The sequence below is a fragment of the Salvia hispanica genome, chromosome 1, assembly GCF_023119035.1.
Source record: "Salvia hispanica cultivar TCC Black 2014 chromosome 1, UniMelb_Shisp_WGS_1.0, whole genome shotgun sequence".
Classification (NCBI taxonomy): Eukaryota; Viridiplantae; Streptophyta; class Magnoliopsida; order Lamiales; family Lamiaceae; genus Salvia; species Salvia hispanica.
Genome location: NC_062965.1, coordinates 18686626 through 18706934, shown reverse-complemented (window position 1 = coordinate 18706934; position 20309 = coordinate 18686626). Strand labels below are relative to the sequence as shown.

General features: G+C 35.5%; 2 protein-coding genes across 2 annotated transcripts; both read left to right on the top strand.

The window, feature by feature from the left end:
* The first annotated feature begins 726 nt into the window (after positions 1 to 726).
* LOC125189135 lies at positions 727 to 2363 on the top strand. Its single transcript, XM_048086373.1, has 3 exons — positions 727 to 955; positions 1586 to 2251; positions 2293 to 2363. The coding sequence occupies exons 1-3, from the start codon at positions 727 to 729 to the stop codon at positions 2361 to 2363; spliced, it is 966 nt and encodes a 321-aa protein (XP_047942330.1).
* Positions 2364 to 17919: 15556 nt separating this feature from the next.
* LOC125189129 (putative B3 domain-containing protein At3g24850) lies at positions 17920 to 18534 on the top strand. Its single transcript, XM_048086360.1, has one exon. It carries the CDS (start codon positions 17920 to 17922, stop codon positions 18532 to 18534), a length of 615 nt encoding a protein of 204 aa, XP_047942317.1.
* The last annotated feature ends 1775 nt before the right edge of the window (positions 18535 to 20309 follow it).

Genomic DNA, 20309 nt, shown 5'->3' with positions numbered 1-20309 from the left:
ATTTCTTCCCCCATCACCGCCCCCGCACTTTAGTTCCATTTAAACAAGCCATGGTCAAGAATTTCTGGTTTGTTAAAAAAAAAAACAGGGTTTAACCGTTTTTCCTCCTGGGAAAAATCTTGTTGGTTGTTCTTGGATTTTCGGCTCAAGAAACATGCCGATGGTAGCATTTCCACAAAGCTCGCTTAGTAGCTCAAGGATTCTCACAGAACCCGGGGTTACCATCAAACATTCCCTCGGGCCCACAACAACGGGGTTATCCTTGCGCTTTTTGGACGCTTTTTAGCATTAAGCATTTGGATGTAATAATGTTTTTCTTCACGCGATCTCAATGAAGAAAATAAGGCTCCCTTTTTAACAAGGCTCCCCATCTCGCAAGCTAAACAAGGCTCTATATGGCTTGAAACAAGCCTCGCTTGGGTTTTTAGATTTAAAAACTTTTTTCTCTGGCCTTCCCAAAAAAGGCGAAAATCGCCCTTTTTTCGAATCCGAAATCGAGATTGTTTAGTCTACATGTCGAATATGTTGATTACCGTTCGTCATCCTCTCGTTGTTGACAGGTTTTTGCAAGCTTAAGTTCTAAGTTCTCCCCAAAGACTTTGGGGCCCAAATCACTCACTTTCTTGGTGTCTAGGTTATCCCCATCGAGGGTCTTACCTTAGTCAGAGCCTATATCAAAGATGTCCTTTACCCTGTTAAAAGCGGGGGGGGGAACTCCCAAATCCTATGCTAGCTAATCTTAAACTTCCGGATGATGGTAATCCCATGGTTGATGGAAAATTGGGGGATGTTAGCTCACATAATCCATCTCACACATGTGCCACTTCCAATGATGATTCGATGGATGGCCAACGTGGAAAGCTTGCAGTATCTGTTCCAGATCATCACATCAAAATGGATAGAATTGACGATGCCAACTCATCTCTGAAAACCAACAATATTTTGCTGCAATCTTGTTAATAATATTATGTATATATATCCCTTAGTTAGTTAGCATCTTTGTCTTTTAGTGATTGATAATATCTAGATCCTTCCTATGCTATGTATACATAGCTAATTATGTAGTCCTTGGAGACCATCTTTTTGAGTAATATAACAGTGAACTTTCTCCCATATTTCTTTTGTGTTTCCTATCAAATATCAACCAAAAATTTGATTAGTTGCAAAATTAAGAATAGTTCAATAATTTACAAAATAGCATACAAAATCAGTACTTGGCGAAAGTGTTGAATTGTAGGCCAAGTATTACTTTTTTTATAAAAAAAATAAACACCTGAAACTATATTGATTGATTTATTTGCAATACATAATAATTCAAGAATCTAGATACATGTGACGTGCGAATAAAATACTCCTTGAGCAATCTAATGAAAAGTACGACATCGCTTTGTCCTAGAAAAACATTTGGAAGATTCCGTGGTAAGAGTTGAAAGTCAAACCAACTCCCTCTCTCAATTGGAATTGCTAAAAATACATTAAATATCTAAATTCAAATCAATAAAATATGTGAGTATACAAACAGATTTTGAAAATTAATCCAAAAATGGTAAAAAAGCTCAATCTTACCTATAAAAACACCCCATAGCAAGAGCATTTTTATTCACATCTCACACCTTCCCCTCCCGCCAATTCGGATCCAATCCCAATCCGGATCAGAACCCGAACCCGAGATCCGATGGATCCAACAGACTTATCCCTCTCGGATTTCCAATCCCAAGAGATCCGCCGCAACGCCGACCCGGGCGCCATCCTGCTCGCCGTGGTGGCGCGCGCAACGTAAATCGCCGTTCGCTGCGGCGCGTGGAGGAGAAGAACGACCCGACCGTTTTCCATCCGCCGCCGCCGGAGATCCGCGAAGAGCCCGTTCGCAGTGGCTCCTCCGCCAACCCGGCGAAGAGGAGAAAGCTCCTCGGCCGGGGTCCTTTAACCTACATGATCCGACAGCTTTCTCTGCAGCGCGGCATTCCGCCGCCGCTGCCGAAGCTTGTGATACAGAAGACGCTGTCCCGCACCGACGTGGACTCCAACCAAAACCGGCTATCCATCCCGATATCCAAAATCGACGACGATTTTCTCACTGATGCGGAGAAGCAGCGCTTCCGCAGCGAGAACAAGCGGTCGAACCACGTGAATGTTACGATCATGGCTGCAGCAGCGGTGGAGGAGCTGTCGACGGAGAACGTGAAGCTGTCCCGATGGGATATGCACAAGGGGGAAGGCAAAAATACGTATTCGATTTACGCCATCAACGGTAAGTGGAATGCCTTTGTAAAAAAAAAAATAATCTGACAGAGGGGATGCTTGTGCAGCTCTGGTTTTTCCGGCTCCGGGAGGAGCTGTGCTTCGCGCTCGTGCAGTTGTGATTCATATTCGTATTCTACTTCATCGGAGTTTCGGATTTTTATTTTATGTTAGAGTGAAATAATGTCTTGTTCGAGGGTTTTCTCTTTGGTTCTACGCGTCCAATCTGTTTGGTAATTCTCTTTTTTATGAGTGAAATTGTATAGTTCGGGCGAGGGTTTTCTTTTCGGTTCTTTTCCCTTTGTGATAGATTAGGTTTTTCTTTTTCTTTATTATTAATAATACCTATTGATGTAATGTAATTCAATGTGCGTGTCACATTTATATGAAAACATTATGTATTCAGGTATATGTTTGTGTATGATTTTACCGTCAATTCAAGTCTTTATACATCAATTTTGAATATGGTCAAAAAGTTCCATTGACTATGTGGTAATGTCCAAAACGATGTCGTCTTAGTCCGAAGAAGCATGTCTGGATGTCTAACTGGACTAATACGACATTGTTTCATCAAAACTACTAAAAGATTATGTGTTTTAAGGCTATTAGAGCATCTCCAACCATTACATTAAACTCAAACTCATTTTAGTGTAAATGTCACACTAAATATTGATTTTGCTCCAACCATTTACACTAAACTCAAACTCAAAAGAATATTCCTCTACCACTAACTTTTTATACCTTTCAATCATACCTATATATTTTATCTAAATTACACACTAAACCCATGACACTTTGTCAATATCTTAAATTAAATTAAATAAGTATAATATAAGTTTTATTATTAGATTAAGTTTATTAGTTTTTGTAAATTTAATTATTAGTCTTCTATTTTTAATTTTATGTATTTGGCTTAGGTTTCTTTATTTTGGAATTTCCATATTACATATTGTTAATTACTAATGTTTAACTATATTTTGTTATATTTGATAGCATATTTAGTTTGAATAATATTAATACACATATAGTATATAATTAACTAATAAAATAAACGTAGATTTATACATACCATTTATACATACCATAAGTTATCAATCAATCTAATAAAATTTGATTCTGTATTGAAATAAAATAACGGCTCTTTATTAGTAAAATAATAGATTTTTTTTCAATTACGTTGAATAATACTACTCCATAATATTAATATGGGCAGACCACTATTTAATAACTAATCAATTATTAAAAAAAATATATTAGGTTATTATTTCACCACTAGTCTTCTTCCCCACGCCGCTGCATATCTCTGTAAGTTTTTCAATCTCTGTATTTTAATTTCTCTTCCCTCTCTTCTTCTATTTTGATGAATATGAACTGATTTGGACTTGAATGCAATAACTCAAACTATGAAAAGTGTTTTGGGTATACTTTTAGTGCAAACATAAAGATAGGTATTTTTTCTTCAAAAGCCTATAATAGGATTGGTTTTGCAGTACTGTTGGAAGTATTTTTCTACTGCATTTTTAGTTTTGCAGTACTGTTGGAGATGGTCTTAGCCCAAATTGTTTTAGCGCAAATTGTACATGATCAACATAATATCATGGTAAACGATGACTTTTCTGCTAGCACTTTATTACTTATAATTTTTCTTTCAAATAAAAAGGTTGAAGGTTGCTAATTATGCATTGGAATCACAAGACAGAACATTAATTAGTTAATTGTACTTTATGATAGTAGTAAATTGTGGCATCCTGGTCGTCGAAGAGAGAACACTGTATAATTGTGGGGAAGAGAAAGCATAGAGAGAGGAAAGAAGTTTGACGATAGAACACTACAATAGCTGAAGAGGAAACCAATACAAATTTTCATATTTCATTGAATTTATTTTATTTATTATTCATGTCGCTGTAAGGTTTAGATTAGTTCAATTTTGTGGGACAATGACTTTTAACTTTTCTTTCCTTGATAATCATAAATATGTCAACATGCAATAACATAATCATAATATGTCTCATAATAGAATAAGGAGTATATATTGTAGATTATTCAAAAGAACAAAGATAAATGTAAATAAATGGTACATGTACACATAATGGTTTAAATTTAAATTATAAATTATTTATTTTAAATTATTTCACATTTAAAAATTGATTTTCAATATAAAATATTTAAAAAGTTCAATTATGTAGTACTCCACAATTTATGTACAAGGAAATTAAATGAAAAAAAAACAGGGGAGGTGTATATCTTTGAGGTGAGGTGAGGTGAGGTGAGGTATAATTCTAATTTGTTATTAAAAACTAAAAGTAAAATGTGTCGTTATAATTAGTTACCACAACAATTTCTTTTTTCTCCAATTTGTTTTATGAGAATTATTAGAATAAAACCCCCAAAAAAATGATTCAATAGTTGTTGAACATTAAAGAAAAATAGAGAAAGAGCACGCTTTTTGCAAGAAAATTAAAGTTTAAGAGAACAATAGTAGAGATAGATTCTTCTGTACGATATTCCGAATTAGATATTGTATAACGTGTTAACTTCATTATGCATAGCTACTAAATAAGTTCACACATAGTGTTTCAATATATATGCATCGCTCTCGAGTATAACTGAAACTGACAATTTGCATAATTAAACAAGTAGTTCTGTATTTATGAAAAATATAATCACAAAATAATAGTACTACTAGTTGGTTAATACTACTATACTAGTATATGCATGTTTTGAGATATTCATCACAATAAATACTCTCATTGTATATTTTTATTTTTACTTTATTTTTTTAGTCTATTTTATTTACTACTGTATTCTTTATTTACTTTATTTTTCGTTATATACTTATTATTGTTATAATTTTTTTTATTAAAATCTACTGTATTCAAATAACTTAGGTCGCCGGATATAATATCAATAAACTACAGCCTTGATGCAAACTTAATATAGATCAACGATTTCAGATTGTCTATTATCATGAGATCGTGAAATGCCAAAAATATTATCTTCTACAAAAAATTAAAGTTTGTATTTTCCTAATCGGAAAACCCTAAATATTTTCACCCATAAAACTGAAAATGGATCATTATCAGCAGTGACTCATCATTCGGAGAGAGATATTACTAGTACATTACTGATTAGTGACTCATCATTATTCATTGCTGACTCATAAGAGAGAGAGACTGCAATATTGATTAATTTAATACTACTAATATTTCTTCCACAGTACAAGAGTATTACTAATAAGGCCGAAATATAGGGACAAAGTTTCTAGCATTCTTTGTTTTCATTCGCGTGTACTTTGATGGTGTTAGATTTCCAAAAAAAAATAATATCAATATATAATCTAAGATTGATTTGTGAGATTATTTTAGTCATACGGAGTTTGCTATTACTAATTATCTCATGATTATCAATCTATGATCGAATTATGGGATTGAATCTCATGAACCAAACACACTACAAATTTAATTTCGGATACAATCTTGCAAACCGAACACCCACCGTGTACAATTTTTCAGAAACTCGCTCTTCTCACAAATTTTCTCATGCCAAACACGCTTAATTTTGATGTTTTTACGAGATGAACTCTAAAAAGCCAATACCCACGTATTCTTTGAAATCTTTTTTTTTTTTTTTTTTTTTTTCACTTCATTCATATTTCATCTCATTTTCATGTAGAGGTAACTCTTTGTCCATGCCTATGCATCGACATGACTCTACTATTCCCCTTGCGTTACAATTTTGTTAAATCTCATGAAATTGTTTTCAATAAATAATATTCCAAACGTTTGGTAAAAATAATAACTATATCTATTTTGATGGGTCCCTTGATATAATGCACTTTTTATTTTAAGATAAATTTTCTCTCTCATTTTTCACTAACATTACTTCAATCAACTTTTTCTTTTTCTCACTCTTACTTCTTCTAATTGTGTACTAAAACTCTTATTGTTTCAAAAGTTGTTGCTTTTTAAAAGACGAATGGAATACTTTAAAACAAAAGACTCATACTCCCTCCGTTCTATAGTAATAGAGTCATTTTGCCATTTTGGTATGTTCCATAGTTGATATGACCACAATTGCTAGACGTCAAGAGTGTCCCTCTCGGCGTGAGCCATGGATCGATTGGGGTCCAAGGATAAGAGGGAAGTCATGCCACATACCCAATACAGCTCGAGGGATGACCAAGGAAGCGAGAAAGAGGGAAGGCTCAGATTTGAGGACAAATCCTTTCCAAGAAGGAGAGGATGATACGACCATGGAAGTCGTGCACCAAAGCTTGTACCTGCAGCTGTCTTCAATCAGTATTATGCCCGTCAAGATGACTTCCAAATGCTTTGAAACTGCCACAATTATCTTCGTCTTTGAGAGAGCTTCGCGTGGGTATCTTACACGCCCCAATCGGAGTTTGGAGGAGAGAGTTATGGACGATCTAAAGCCGCGCAGAACAGGCAGGGAGCTCCAGAAGGAACACCCGGGCGGGTGTTTTCACCATGAAAATCACCCGACCGGGTGAAAGTGTTGTGAAGCATTTCCAGATTCCAGAAGAAACACCCGGGCGGGTGTTTTGGACCACACAATTCACCCGAGACTTAGTTTTTGAGGGCCTTTTTCCACATTTTGGGCCCTTAGTATAAATACCTTTTGGTGTCATTTTTCATTCTAGATTAAGATAAGATTGTGATTGAAGTTATCTCCCTAGTGAGTTTTTCCTCTTTGAGGAATGTATCCAATTCCTTCCTTGAAGGTTGCTTGTTTCAATTTCATAGATTGATTCAAGTAGAGGTATGCATCAATGGGGTGTATCCATTGAGTAGTGGAGCCAAGGGGTGATAGAGCTATTGAAAGTTGCCTAGGGTTGTTTCCATCCTTTTGGTCAAGGTCCTATGGTCATAACTCTTTTATCTCATCATTATACACATGCTTTCCATTCCTAATCTTCCATCCATTCTTGTTTAGATTCAATTTTTGTTGGTTGGATTTTTATTATCTTTTGCCTTGTGTTGATAAATTGAAAATCAATCTCACAAAAATAGTTAGATCAAGCATCATTAAATGGGTAATCCTTGGGAAATGGATCATAAAATACATGGATCCTTATCATTTGGTATCTAGAGCCTAGTACCCACTAGGTGTTTGATCTATTGTTGCTTTGGGTTGGGTTATTTTTCCTTTTGTTCTTTGTTTTGGCTCTGTTTTTGTTGGGATGATCGGATTGATCAATTGTGCTTATATTAAGCTGAAATTTGGTGTGTATGATCTATGTTATGTGACCTAGCTACCTGAAAATTTTCATCAAATAATTACTTCGTTTGCCTAGTTAACTGTGGAGATTAACATCATTGCCCTGTTTTGGCATAGTTGGGGAAAACCATACAAAACCTATCAAATTATCAAATCTGACTATATATGACTATTTTTTCCTTGATCTAGACTTGTTTGGGAATCTATCCACCAAAATTCATCCAAATTAGGCGCGGGATCAATACCAAAAAAATTCATAAAGATCAGCCAGATTTCAGCAAAAAGCTTCATCCCATGTCTTGTGTTCGTTAGTGTGTGTGTTTGCTCTAGGCCTAGTTTTCTTTGCTTTCATATGTTTAATCATTATTAATTTGGTATTTACTACTTGGTGTCCATATGTTCTTGAGGTGTATACCTTGATTGAGTTGTCCGGGTGCCAACGAGTGGGAATTGGATCGAGAGTGTGTGATACTAGCCCCACTATATTCTAAACCTACCGAGTGACATTGGTGAGTGACTTGGGGGGTGTTGGGATACTATATTGGGGTGAGTTAGCTTCTTAAATCTCTTTTTCTTATTTTACTAATCTCTAAGGCTAGTTCCTAGTCTTTGTCTTTGTGTTTGTAGGTAACTTGGATGCCTCCTATTACTCGATCTAACAAGATGGGGGACATCCATGAGGAGGAAGTAGGGAAGGGGGCGGGCTCAAGTAGTTCCAAACCCGAAGGTGATCTTGTGAGCATGATGGCACAAATGATGAAGGAATTCAAGCAAGAGGTGATGACCCAAATGGATGTTCGGGCAAGAGAATCCATCGCTCGGTCAAAAGAATCCGAAGCTCGCATGCTTGCCGCCCAAAACACTCTATTTGAAGAGTTCAACACTTGGAAGGGAGAGCGGGGGACGAGACCTCCCACTCCTATGGGCAATGCCATGCCCAATAAGGTCCCGGAGGAAGTTGATGAAGGGGAGGCCTATGAGGGATGGCAAGGAGGGAGTGTTCGGGATAGAGTTAACAACTTGGAGAATGGAAGGTTTGGAGGAAGAAATGAGGGGTATGGTCGCTATGGGATAGGAAACCAACATGGAGGGATGGAGCCTTATGGGGAAGTTGAAGGAAGGAAAGTGAGAAATTGGGATGAGAATAGGGGCTATAGTAGATTTGGGACGGTCAATCAACGAGGGAGAGTTGAGCTCTATGGTGATGTTAGAGGTGGCTATGAATCAAGGTACCATGAAGATGGACTTGATAGGGGAAGTAGAGGGAAACGAGCTCCCTTGTCTCATGGAGAGTGGCATTCTAGGAGGGTGAGAGATCATGTTAGCCATAAGGGGTTTGAGAGGCCAATTGAAGAAGAAGTCTCATATAGAGCTCGATTGAGGCCTACCTACCTACATGGTGGTGTTGACACGAACCAAAGAGGTAACTCATCAAGTCATTTGACTACATCCTCTTCTTTCCATTTTTCACATAAGCCTCTTGATGTATATGGAAATGTCTCCTCTTCGATGAGCTTAAACCAAATTAGTAGAGAAAAAGAACGAGAGAGAGAGAAAAGGCTTGAGAGTGAAACTGAGTCTAAAAAGCCAAGAGAGCGTGATAAAAGACAAGAGTGTGAGGTGCAAAAGTCAAGAGAGAGTGGTGGGGGTGAGAGAAAAGAAAATTATCAAATGAGAGAAAAACCACAAGCACAAGTGAGTAAAGGGTGCTTGTTAGATTCTAAGGCCTACCTTGGGTGGGCACCAAATGATCCTTTGCCTCTTGCCCTTGGTGAGGAAAATAAGCCCTTACCCACTAACACTTCTTCTATGTATTTTTGTGTTGATGAATGTGTAGGAAATTTAATTGAAGATATGGAAGTGAAGTATCAAATTGCACATGGCTTGGAAACTATGCCCCCGGAGAAGGACCAAGAGGAACAAGGGCAAGTGGATGAACTCCTTGCCCAAGGTTCAAGTGCACTATCCTTATCACCTTGTGATGCTCCCTTGCATATGATTACACTAGAGAAGTCCCTTTGTGTTGATAGATTTGTTATTGATGACTTGTGTAAAAAGTGGTCTCATGAGCTTGAATCTTTGAATGCTAAATCTATCTTTGCATCATATGTTGATCCTTTCTTGATAAATCCAAGCATTGATAGACATGAAATTTCTCTTGTGAAATCTACCTTGAATGTTGGAGTGACTTCCTTTTATGCTAAGATGCCTAAGCTTTCATTTGTTGGTAATTTTGAGTTTCATGAGTGTGCGGATGAGAATAGTAGGACCAAGAGGAGTGACATGGATAGTGACTTTAGAACTTGGTGTTTGCTATGTTTTCATTTCAAGGTGGTTAAACCCTTCAATGGGATTGGAGTGTTCTATGGCCGTTTTGTGAAGGATTTTTCCACTCATATGTCTCTTGAGGATGATGTTGTGAATATGGGCATAAAATTGCATTGTTCCCATAATTGTGGTCTTGTTTTTATATTGTTGGAGCAATTGTGTAAGGCATATTTTGATAAAAATCTTATGATGCGTACTATGACTTTACACAAGTTACATATGCATGATGTTGTGCTTATTATACATGTGGAGCATAAAGATTTATGGCTACATTGTGCATATGATTTTGACCACTTTTTGAAATTGTTGAAGCAAGTGAGTGAAATCCATTGTGATGAACTTTGTTTGTTGAATGATAATCCTTCTTGCAAACTTGATGTGTGTTGTGATGAACCACATCTATATTTTGACCAAGAGTTTGTCAATTTGTGGAAGAGAACTTCTTATTTGAGCAAGAGTGGTGTGTTAATGATTGAAAATTTGTGCTTAGACCTCTCTTGATAACTTTCCATTTTGCACCATATGAGGACCCTTTCTTGTATATGCCTAGTCTTGATGAGAATGCCAAATCTTTTTGTCAAGATGTTCAATAATTTGGGCATCATTTGTATGGGAATGATCGAGCCAAATAGAAACAAGGTGCTTGGGGCATGTGTGTTTTGGCATGTTGATTGCTTTTATGGTCTATTTGTGAAGAACTTTATATCTAATGGCTTTGTTTGGGACTACATAGTGAAGGAATGTCTATGTTTATTTGCACCCACATCTTGTACCTATATTGTGAGATTGTTTGAGTTTTGGTATGAAGGGTGTCTTGATAAGTTTGTCTTGATTTCTTATGGGTGGGATTTGGACATGAAAGGATTCATTAATTTGTGTTCTCATATTTATTGTGACTTGGCCTTGAGCTTGAGGGAACATGAATTTGGAAGTCCATACAACGTCTTTGGTGTAGTATTGTCTCTTAGAGCCGTTAGTGGTCTCAATCTTTATCGTCGTACTTTGATATTTGACTTGCTCTCCTTCTATTTTGTAGTTGTGCGTAACCCGGATTTGAGGGCAAATCCTTTCCAAGGAGGGGAGGATGATATGACCACGGTTGCTAGACGTCAAGAGTGTCCCTCTCGGCGTGAGCCATGGATCGATTGGGGTCCAAGGATAAGAGGGAAGTCATGCCACATACCCAATACAGCTCGAGGGATGGCCAGGGAAGCGAGGAAGAGGGAAGGCTCAGATTTGAGGACAAATCCTTTCCAAGAAGGAGAGGATGATACGACCATGGAAGCCGTGCACCAAAGCTTGTACCTGCAGCTGTCTTCAATCAGTATTATGCCCGTCAAGATGACTTCCAAATGCTTTGAAACTGCCACAATTATCTTCGTCTTTGAGAGAGCTTCGCGTGGGTATCTTACACGCCCCAATCGGAGTTCGGAGGAGAGAGTTATGGACGATTTACTAAAGCCGCGCAGAACAGGCAGGGAGCTCCAGAAGGAACACCCGGTCGGGTGTTTTCACCATGAAAATCATCCGACCGGGTGAAAGTGTTGTGAAGCATTTCCAGATTCCAGAAGAAACACCCGGGCGGGTGTTTTGGACCGCACAATTCACCCGACCGGGTGAATCACCCGAGACTTAGTTTTTGAGGGCCTTTTTCCACATTTTGGGCCCTTAGTATAAATACCTTTTGGTGTCATTTTTCATTCTAGATTAAGATAAGATTGTGATTGAAGTTATCTCCCTAGTGAGTTTTTCCTCTTTGAGGAATGTATCTAATTCCTTCCTTGAAGGTTGCTTGTTTCAATTTCATAGATTGATTCAAGTAGAGGTATGCATCAATGTGGTGTATCCATTGAGTAGTGGAGCCAAGGGGTGATAGAGCTATTGAAAGTTGCCTAGGGTTGTTTCCATCATTTTGGTCAAGGTCCTATGGTCATAACTCTTTTATCTCATCATTATACACATGCTTTCCATTCCTAATCTTCCATCCATTCTTGTTTAGATTCAATTTTTGTTGGTTGGATCTTTATTATCTTTTGCCTTGTGTTGATAAATTGAAAATCAATCTCACAAAAATAGTTAGATCAAGCATCATTAAATGGGTAATCCTTGGGAAATGGATCATAAAATACATGGATCCTTATCAATAGTATTAGAGTCATTTCCCTATTTAGTAAAAGTCAACACATTTTTCCACACCTACTTTACTCTCTCTTACTTTTTTCTCTCTTCATCTCTCTACCTTTTTCATTTTCCACTTTATTCTCCCTTTACTTAATTCACCTAACACAATTTTCCTTAATCTCCATGCCAAAAAGAAATGCCTCCATTACTATGGAACAGAGGTATAATTTAATATTTTGATACTTCTCCGTTCACAAAAACATTCTCATTTGTGGATGCCACGAATTTTAATAAGAAATTGATAAAGTGAGAGAGAAGGAGAAAAAATAGGTAAAATAAGAGAGATGTGGAGAATAAGTAAGTAAAGTAGAGAAGAAATGAGAAAAAGTGCAGGAGAGATAAAATTTCCATCTTTAGAAATGAAATTATTTTTAGTGGACATTCTAAAATGATAAAATGAGACTATTTTTTATGGATGGATGCATTATATTATAGAAGAGAATTTTATTGCTTATGTTTCGTAGCCCAATAGTGAAATTTGGAACTATCCATAGCAGGCCAGGATAATATCTATAGGCCCGTCAGACTTTTATAGTAGGAGTATATATTATTCATACTACAAAACAATGGATTTACGTGGATTAAATAAATGGGCCCATACCACAATAACCCACCTATAAAATGGGTCATTAGGGAACAAGTATATGCATATAACATTTATTAAGTGGAAAATTTTCAGTTTTAGCCCATATGCCCTATATCTCATATAAATGAGCCTAGGAGTTACTATTTAATCTCATAATAATCCATTATTATCACTGCATAGCAACGCAAATATTGTTTATTTTCATCAATAGTTTGAATTATTATGACAATGATGTTGGGATTAATATGTAGATTAATCTTAACTGCAGTCTACAAAGGAGTGTTCGGTTGTCAAGATTAAATCTTATGATTAAATATGTATCATGTTTGGTTCATAAGATTGAACCCTACAACTTCATCCTAAATGGATAGTCTCATGATAAATAGTTATAATCTCACCCATCCAGCTAAAATAATTCCACAATTTAATCTTAGATGGATAGTCTCATAATATTAGTTGCCACCAAATAATATTAGTTTAATAACTAAAAGAAAGCATCATTTTTACAGATTTATCAAATATATTCGTCCCTACATATTGATTCAGATATTGCTTTTCTTTTTACCTATATATGTAGCCTAATTAATCCTAGATCTCCCTTTATTACTTTAATCGGAATCTTGAGGTTCAACGAAATTATCCTAAATTGTGAGAAAATCCTACCTTTTTCCTCGTAGGGGTGAAATGGTCAAACCAATTAATTATGGGGTATTTAGTTCATTGCAATTAGGGGTGGCAAAATGGGTAGCGGGTAATGGGTAATTCCCATCTTGATCCGCTATCCGCCGGGTATTGGGTACCCACTACCCGACGATAACGGGAAACGGGGCGGGATCGGGTAATGCGTTTTAGAGTTTTACGGGTAGCGGGTATACCCACTACCCGCGCGGGTATACCCGTTAGTCCCGATAATACCCGTTATTATTAGTATTAGCCATATTCCATCTTTTAATACTCCCTCCGTTCCATATTAATAGACGTGTTTCAAATAGTTAAAGTGGAGAAAAAAACAAGTAAATAGTTAAATAATAATAGCCTTATACGCACTCCTTTTGAAAAATTAAAAATATATAGTTAGAATGGAGGAAAAATAAAGTAAGAGAGATAATAATGTAGAGAAGAGTATTTCTATTATTATTTTTTCAAAATGAGTGAGAAAATGAAATGCCTCTATTAAGGTGGAACAATGGAAGTACTTTATCTAAGAGTTCATTTGAAACATTTATATATTCCAACGAACATACAATTGAAAACTCACCGAACTAGCTATAGAGTGTTCTCTAACTTTTATTCCCAATCTATTCAACGTTTACCATCGATATTAATAAAGTAAATTAGGGAACATTGACGGTTGTTATGGTTTTCAAATTTTTTATTAGGATTTCGGGTCGGGTACGGGATACCCGACACGGGTATCGGATAATCCCGGTATGTCGCGGGGCGGGTATCGGGACAACAATTTGGCTAAAATCGGGTACGGATACCCGCGGGTAACCCGTTTCGCCACCCCTAATTGCAATCATAAAATGGGCAAAAGCAAATTACTAATCAAATATTGACATATCTCTTTAACTGAAACTCGTAGGTTGGACACAAGAAAGAATTTTTTTCACATGTGTTAGAAGGCAAAAGTAGTGCAATGATAGTTATTATCAATTAATATCAGACGAACAACGATAGTGATCCTCAAACCCTTTAGAGATTAGGGCAAAGCTACAACACTATGAGATTAACGACAGCTTCAAAAACCATATTTAATGGAGAATCACAAAATTAATTGTCTGTTTAACTTTATATTCTTATTAACAAAATTAAATGTCTAAATTATATATTCACATAGAATCATTACCAACTCTAAACATATCGCCTCCATCAACTACTACACGTATAACAAATAAATTCTCATCGACTTAATATGCATCAAAACCATATTAGGAAGAAGTTCAAATAAAAATCTCTCTCTTTTTAAAAACCGAGAAGTATTTTCAGCTATTTGATAGTGAAAATTTACCATCAAATTAAAGTATTTTGTAGATAAGTCCCTCTATAATTTTTAGTACATATATGTGGGTATTAGATGGCCAACTTATAAGTTATTGGTTGTTTGTCTTTTTGGCTACATGATTCGTGGCTACGTATATTATTTTGTCGAAAACAACATAACTGACAAATCTAATACTAAAAAAAAGGCAGTTCCCCAAGATGTTGTACATCATTTAATAATACACAAAAATTTCTGATTGGCCTTCACTTTGGAAATTTATAAAACGTGATTAAACATATACTAGCAAATGACGGTTTCTAGGTTTCAAGAATTCAAATGCATTGATCATAGCAATAGGTAGTCGATATAGCTAGTGAATGTGGTGCACAATTGAATTAAGTCACACAATCTAATATAGCCATCTTATTTGAAATCACATGATTTTGAACATTTGGACTAGGCCTGATATTAAATTTTCAAATGTAACAGCCATCTTATTTGAAGTCACTGGATTTTGAACACTTGGACTAGGGCCCATTAATATATCACTCCTTATAAATATATTTAGGGTAGGCCCAAATATTTATTGGGCTTGTAAAATGAGTTAATGTTTCAGATTCATGATACATAAAAACATAGTTCTATATCAGTATAAAAATAATAATGAATCTGATCACTATATTAACTTTTAATAAATATTTTATCCACTCAAAAAAAACTTAATTAAAAATTAAATTGTTATATAGCATGAAATACCATATTTGAAATATAGCTTTCCACAAAAAAATGGTGGCCCATTCAAAATCCTTAATTCAAATATTGTTAATTTTCATCAAAAGTGTTAATCAATCTTAACTACAGTCTAAGGAAAGCGTCACTTTTAAAGATTTATCAAATATATTCGTCCATACGTGATTGAATCAGATAAAGCTTTTCTTTTTACCTATATCTATAGTTTAATTAATCCTCTCATATTATTACTTTAATCAGAATTAGTCAAACAAATTCATTATGGGGCATCTGAGTGCCAATAATGAAATTCATTGCAATTATAAAACAGGCAAAAGCAATATGGCCCAAATGGTATATATCTTGTTTTAATTCTAAACATGACATATATCTTGTACATTGAACATTAGTTCTGAATATTAATTCTGTGGGCCCTTCACACATAAATCTATCATGTTTTAATTCTCATCTTCCCCAATCAAACAAAGTGAAACACGCCCTAAATGTTCAGGTATCTTTCACCATATTCAAAGTTGATATATATATATAGTAAAAAATTTGAATGGTCTTATTCGATATAAAAAATTTGATCTCAGATATCATTTTTAATTAAACTTTGGCAATACTAAATTACCTCAAAAGACAGCATTGTAAAGCGAGTCACTGTGACGAACTAACATAAGTGTTAATCCTCGTCTTTAAGGATTAATATTTGAAATAGAAAAAAAATACTTTTTAAACAATGATGAAAATTCGTTCCAAAATTTGGTGTGGTTGATATAATGATATTGACTTATTTTGTCCTTGCAGTCTTATTATGTTGATATTTTCATTTATTCTGTTATTTTGGTCTTGGAAATCTTATTTTATTGATATTTTATTTATTTAATTATTTTGTCCTTACAAGTTACAATCTTATTTGTTGGAATTTTTATTAATTCTGATATTATATCCTTGCTATCTTTGTGAAAGGATTCTTTGAACTAGAAGAAATATATTGCGAACAGTTGCTGAGTAAATTGAATGAAAATAATGCCTATGTGAAAAATAATGCACAAATATAACATTGGCACAAATTCTCTACACATAGGCATTAAATTGATTTAATATTTGAAATAATCATTCTCTTATCAAGGCCTGCCTTTTTACTTTATGGTCCCACGTCATCTGTTTATTTTTTGTCTTATTTAAAAGGATACAACACCCTTTGGCCCATCACCAATTTTCTTTACTAGTGTATGTTCAATTAATTTATCATGCATACATCATGCTAGTTGAGCATTACAAAAATACAAAGGAGATTGTGCATTTCGCATTAAATTTGGTGAAACCTCATCACTAGCATGAACATAAATACGGAGTCTCTAAAAACATATTGTAAACAATAGATACAAAGTTCTAAATAGAAATTCAAAGAAAAAAAAATTAATTAACAGTTGCTTAAATTCCTAGCGAGCATAAAGAGATAAAAAAAAATAAAGTACTATGAATTACTATAATTTTTGACAGAGCTAAAAATATAGAGCTAACAAGAGAATTCATGTGATGAGCTAGGACAAAAAAAAATAAAAATATTGATCTAAAAATGTACTCTAAAACACCAAAGGGGAATAAAAAAAATTTAATTAGATACACATGAATGGAGTCACATCATTTACTCTTTCCTCAGTGAATTTACTTTCTTTAATTTGACATAAATTTCCCGGACGAAATTTTCTCGTGTTTTCCTACTGCTCATACGTTTGATTTCCAATCATATAAAATAATCAGTAATGTAGCCCACTTAGGAAACACACAGCAGATTTTGCAGCCAATCAAACAACGTTACTACCTTATGCGCAAACTGATGACATTATAATATTGTCCCTCATTTCATTCAATCGTAATCTTTTTCTTTTTTTTTCCTCTTTTTCCTTTCCTCCTCATCTATATTTGTCGCACGTCATTTAATCAATTTGATGCAAAAAAATTAAATTTATTACACTCCTGGCTTTTAGAAAAATGCAACACAAACTCACTATTCACACACCAATTTCTTTTGCCGAGTATTATATATGAATCTTGTAAGTGATGATCAAATCGTTTTTTTATACTTCATACTATTAAACAATTAGTTGCATGTAAATCATAGAAATTCAACATAAATTCACTTTATGTCGATTTATAATAATTTATACAATTGTTTTTATTTTCATATACAATTCATCTCAGCAAAACATCACTTATAATCTACCTCTGAAAAATGTCATGAAGCATATATGAGCAACAACATAATCTATATAAACCTTGCTTTTAATTTCACCTTATCTGATATACAATACTCACATTCTGTAATCAATACATATAGTACTACTATATATACCTTACAAAAATAACCCACATTGAAAATTAGACTCATGCAACAATTCATAGATTATATAAAAAATAACCAACATGGGCAATTAGAATCCATGGAAACACAAGATTATTGATAGTTGAATAATGAGCGGCCCTCTGATGTACTACATTTTTTATTATTAATTTATCTTCTTAGTTTTCTACAATCAAAAGAGAACTAACATTTTTTACACTATAAAAACACCACACCAACAAGAAAAATTTCTTATCCCAAAAACCAAAACGGCAAAAACAGATGGTACTGGCAAACATAACCCGAGCCGATTTTCAACCCGACGAGCTCGACCCGACGGCCAATCCTTTCGTCATGCTACTCGCCGTGGTGGCACGAGAATCGGAGAGAATCGCCGCCGCGGAGATCTCCACCAACCCGGCGAGTAGAAGAAAAACCCTCAGCCGGACTCTCCCTCCGGCTGAGGGTTTAACAACCATGATCCAAAATCTCTCTCTCCGGCGCGGCATTGCTCCGCCGACGCCGCCGAGACTGGTGATACAGAAACTGCTGTTCGCCACCGACTTGAGCGCCCAGCACAACCGGTTCTCGATCCCGATCTCCCAAATCGACAACGATTTCCTCACGGAGGCGGAGAAGCAGTGCCTCCCCGGGTCGAACTACCTGGAGGTTAAGATCATGGCGTCGGAGATGTCGTGGGAGACGGTGAAGCTCTCCCGGTGGGATATGCGGAAGGGGAGAGGCCGGAAAATGTCGTCGATGTACGTCATCAATGGTAGGTGGAATGCTTTTGTGAGAAAGAATAATTTGAGTGTTGGGATGGTTGTGCAGTTGTGGTTTTTCCGGCTTCAGGAGGAGCTGTGCTTCGCGGTCGTGCAGCTGCCCGCGCCCGCCTGAGTTTCGTGTTACGGACTCAATTCCCACATCGGTTGTGAGAACAACTGGTGTCCAGTATATAGACTAAATTAATTTGTGCACTCGTAACATGCTAGTCTTTTGGCCAGAGTTCTCCTGTTTAGTTTGTACTACTGCGTCGGTCGGGTATCAGGATTAGGGTTTTTGTGTTGGCGTGCAATTTTAATTCGTTTCGAGGGTTTTCTTTTTGATTCTTTCCCTCCGTGGCTTTCATTGAACGACTAGCTTCTCTTATTTGATGTGTCGAGTGAAATTATAACACTCGTCGACGGTTTTCTTTTCGGTTCTTTCCCTCTAGACTTTTGTTGAACCGACTAGGCTAGGTTATTATTCTCGTCTATTGAAAGACTAAAAGTTCATGTATTTTTCGTCATATTCAAAGTTGGTGGTAAAGATGATAAAGGCCATGGAACTCACACGACAGAACATTAGTTACTTCCCCAAAATAAACAAAAAGTGGTAATATGACAAACGATATAAACAAAAGATACGTTTTAGTTATAACATTAATGCAACTTATCCTTTTCAAGGATAAGTTGATGCAACTATATTAATTATGACGGGTGAAAATTCATAACATAAAGAATTTTCAAATTTCATTGAATTTTTATTAGTGGCTTTAAGAATTAGATTAGTTAAAGTTTGTGGGCCAAAGAGTTTTAAAAAATCAAAAGAATATGTGACTAAGACAAATTTTCAAACACTCGCTCCAGCTTAAACTTCAAACAACCAACTTCTTCCATAATTTAAATACTAGGATTAGTAAAATCAAAAGAATATGTGAGTAAGAAATTTGTTAAAAATTACTAATTCAATAGAAAAAAAGGACATAAAAGCACCACATGAGGAGCACGAGCTCAGCCGGAAGGCCAGTAAACTCTCCGTTCTACTCCTCGCGGCGGGGCTGAGAATTGGACAGACTTGCCGTTGCCGCCGCGGAAGAATATTCATTTCTGCGTCATCGGATTGTAGGACTAGGGTTTTTTTATATTTTGAATTTATTTTATGTTAGAGTGAAATTGCATCTCGTTCGAGGGTTTTCTTTTTGGATGGTATCAGCCTCAAATTTTACTTTCATCAAATCTAAACTATCAATTTTAGGATGGTATCACCCTAGTGCAACACTTTGTTAGAATATTCATAAAATTATCTTTAATAAAAAAAATCTTATAGATTTATAGTCTAGCCTATTTATCACCATTTTATCTAGAAAATCACTTGTATATTTATACCTCCCATCATGGTGGACGCACGCCGTAGTACTCTCTTTGTTCCTTATTAAATGTCCGTTTTTGTCATTTTTGTCTATTCTCCACTATATTTATTTTTACTTTTACTAAAATTAAATGATAAGTAGATCTCACATTTTTTATAAAATAAATATATAAATGTGGAATTTATGTTTCATTAACTTTTTCAACTCACTATCTTTTATACTCCTTTCTTAAACTCGTGCTGAATGAAAAATATACACTTAAATGGGGGGTTGAGGGGCTTAGGAAGTAAGTGTAGTGGGTTTAGGAGGTCTTTTATGGTACATCAAAACTATCAAAGGGAAAGGGTTATGAGGTGGGTATCCAAACACTTCTTGGGCTTGTTAATTGAGTTATTGTGTGATATCCATGATACATAAATGCATATTATTATTGGACCAGGCCCAGTAAAGGACTACTGCTAATACAATTTATGGTAAACCCAAATTATTCTTGGGCTTTTAAAAGAAGTTACTTTGATGATCATGATACATAAATACACCC

Coding starts and splice junctions, on each gene's coding strand:
- LOC125189135 (XM_048086373.1), top strand. CDS start 727: ATGCTAGCTAATCTTAAACTTCCGGATGATGGTAATCCCATGGTTGAT. Junction 956..1,585: donor CAATATTTTGCTGCAATCTT/GTTAATAATATT, acceptor AACACCCCATAG/CAAGAGCATTTTTATTCACA. Junction 2,252..2,292: donor TTCGATTTACGCCATCAACG/GTAAGTGGAATG, acceptor ATAATCTGACAG/AGGGGATGCTTGTGCAGCTC.
- LOC125189129 (XM_048086360.1), top strand. CDS start 17,920: ATGGTACTGGCAAACATAACCCGAGCCGATTTTCAACCCGACGAGCTC.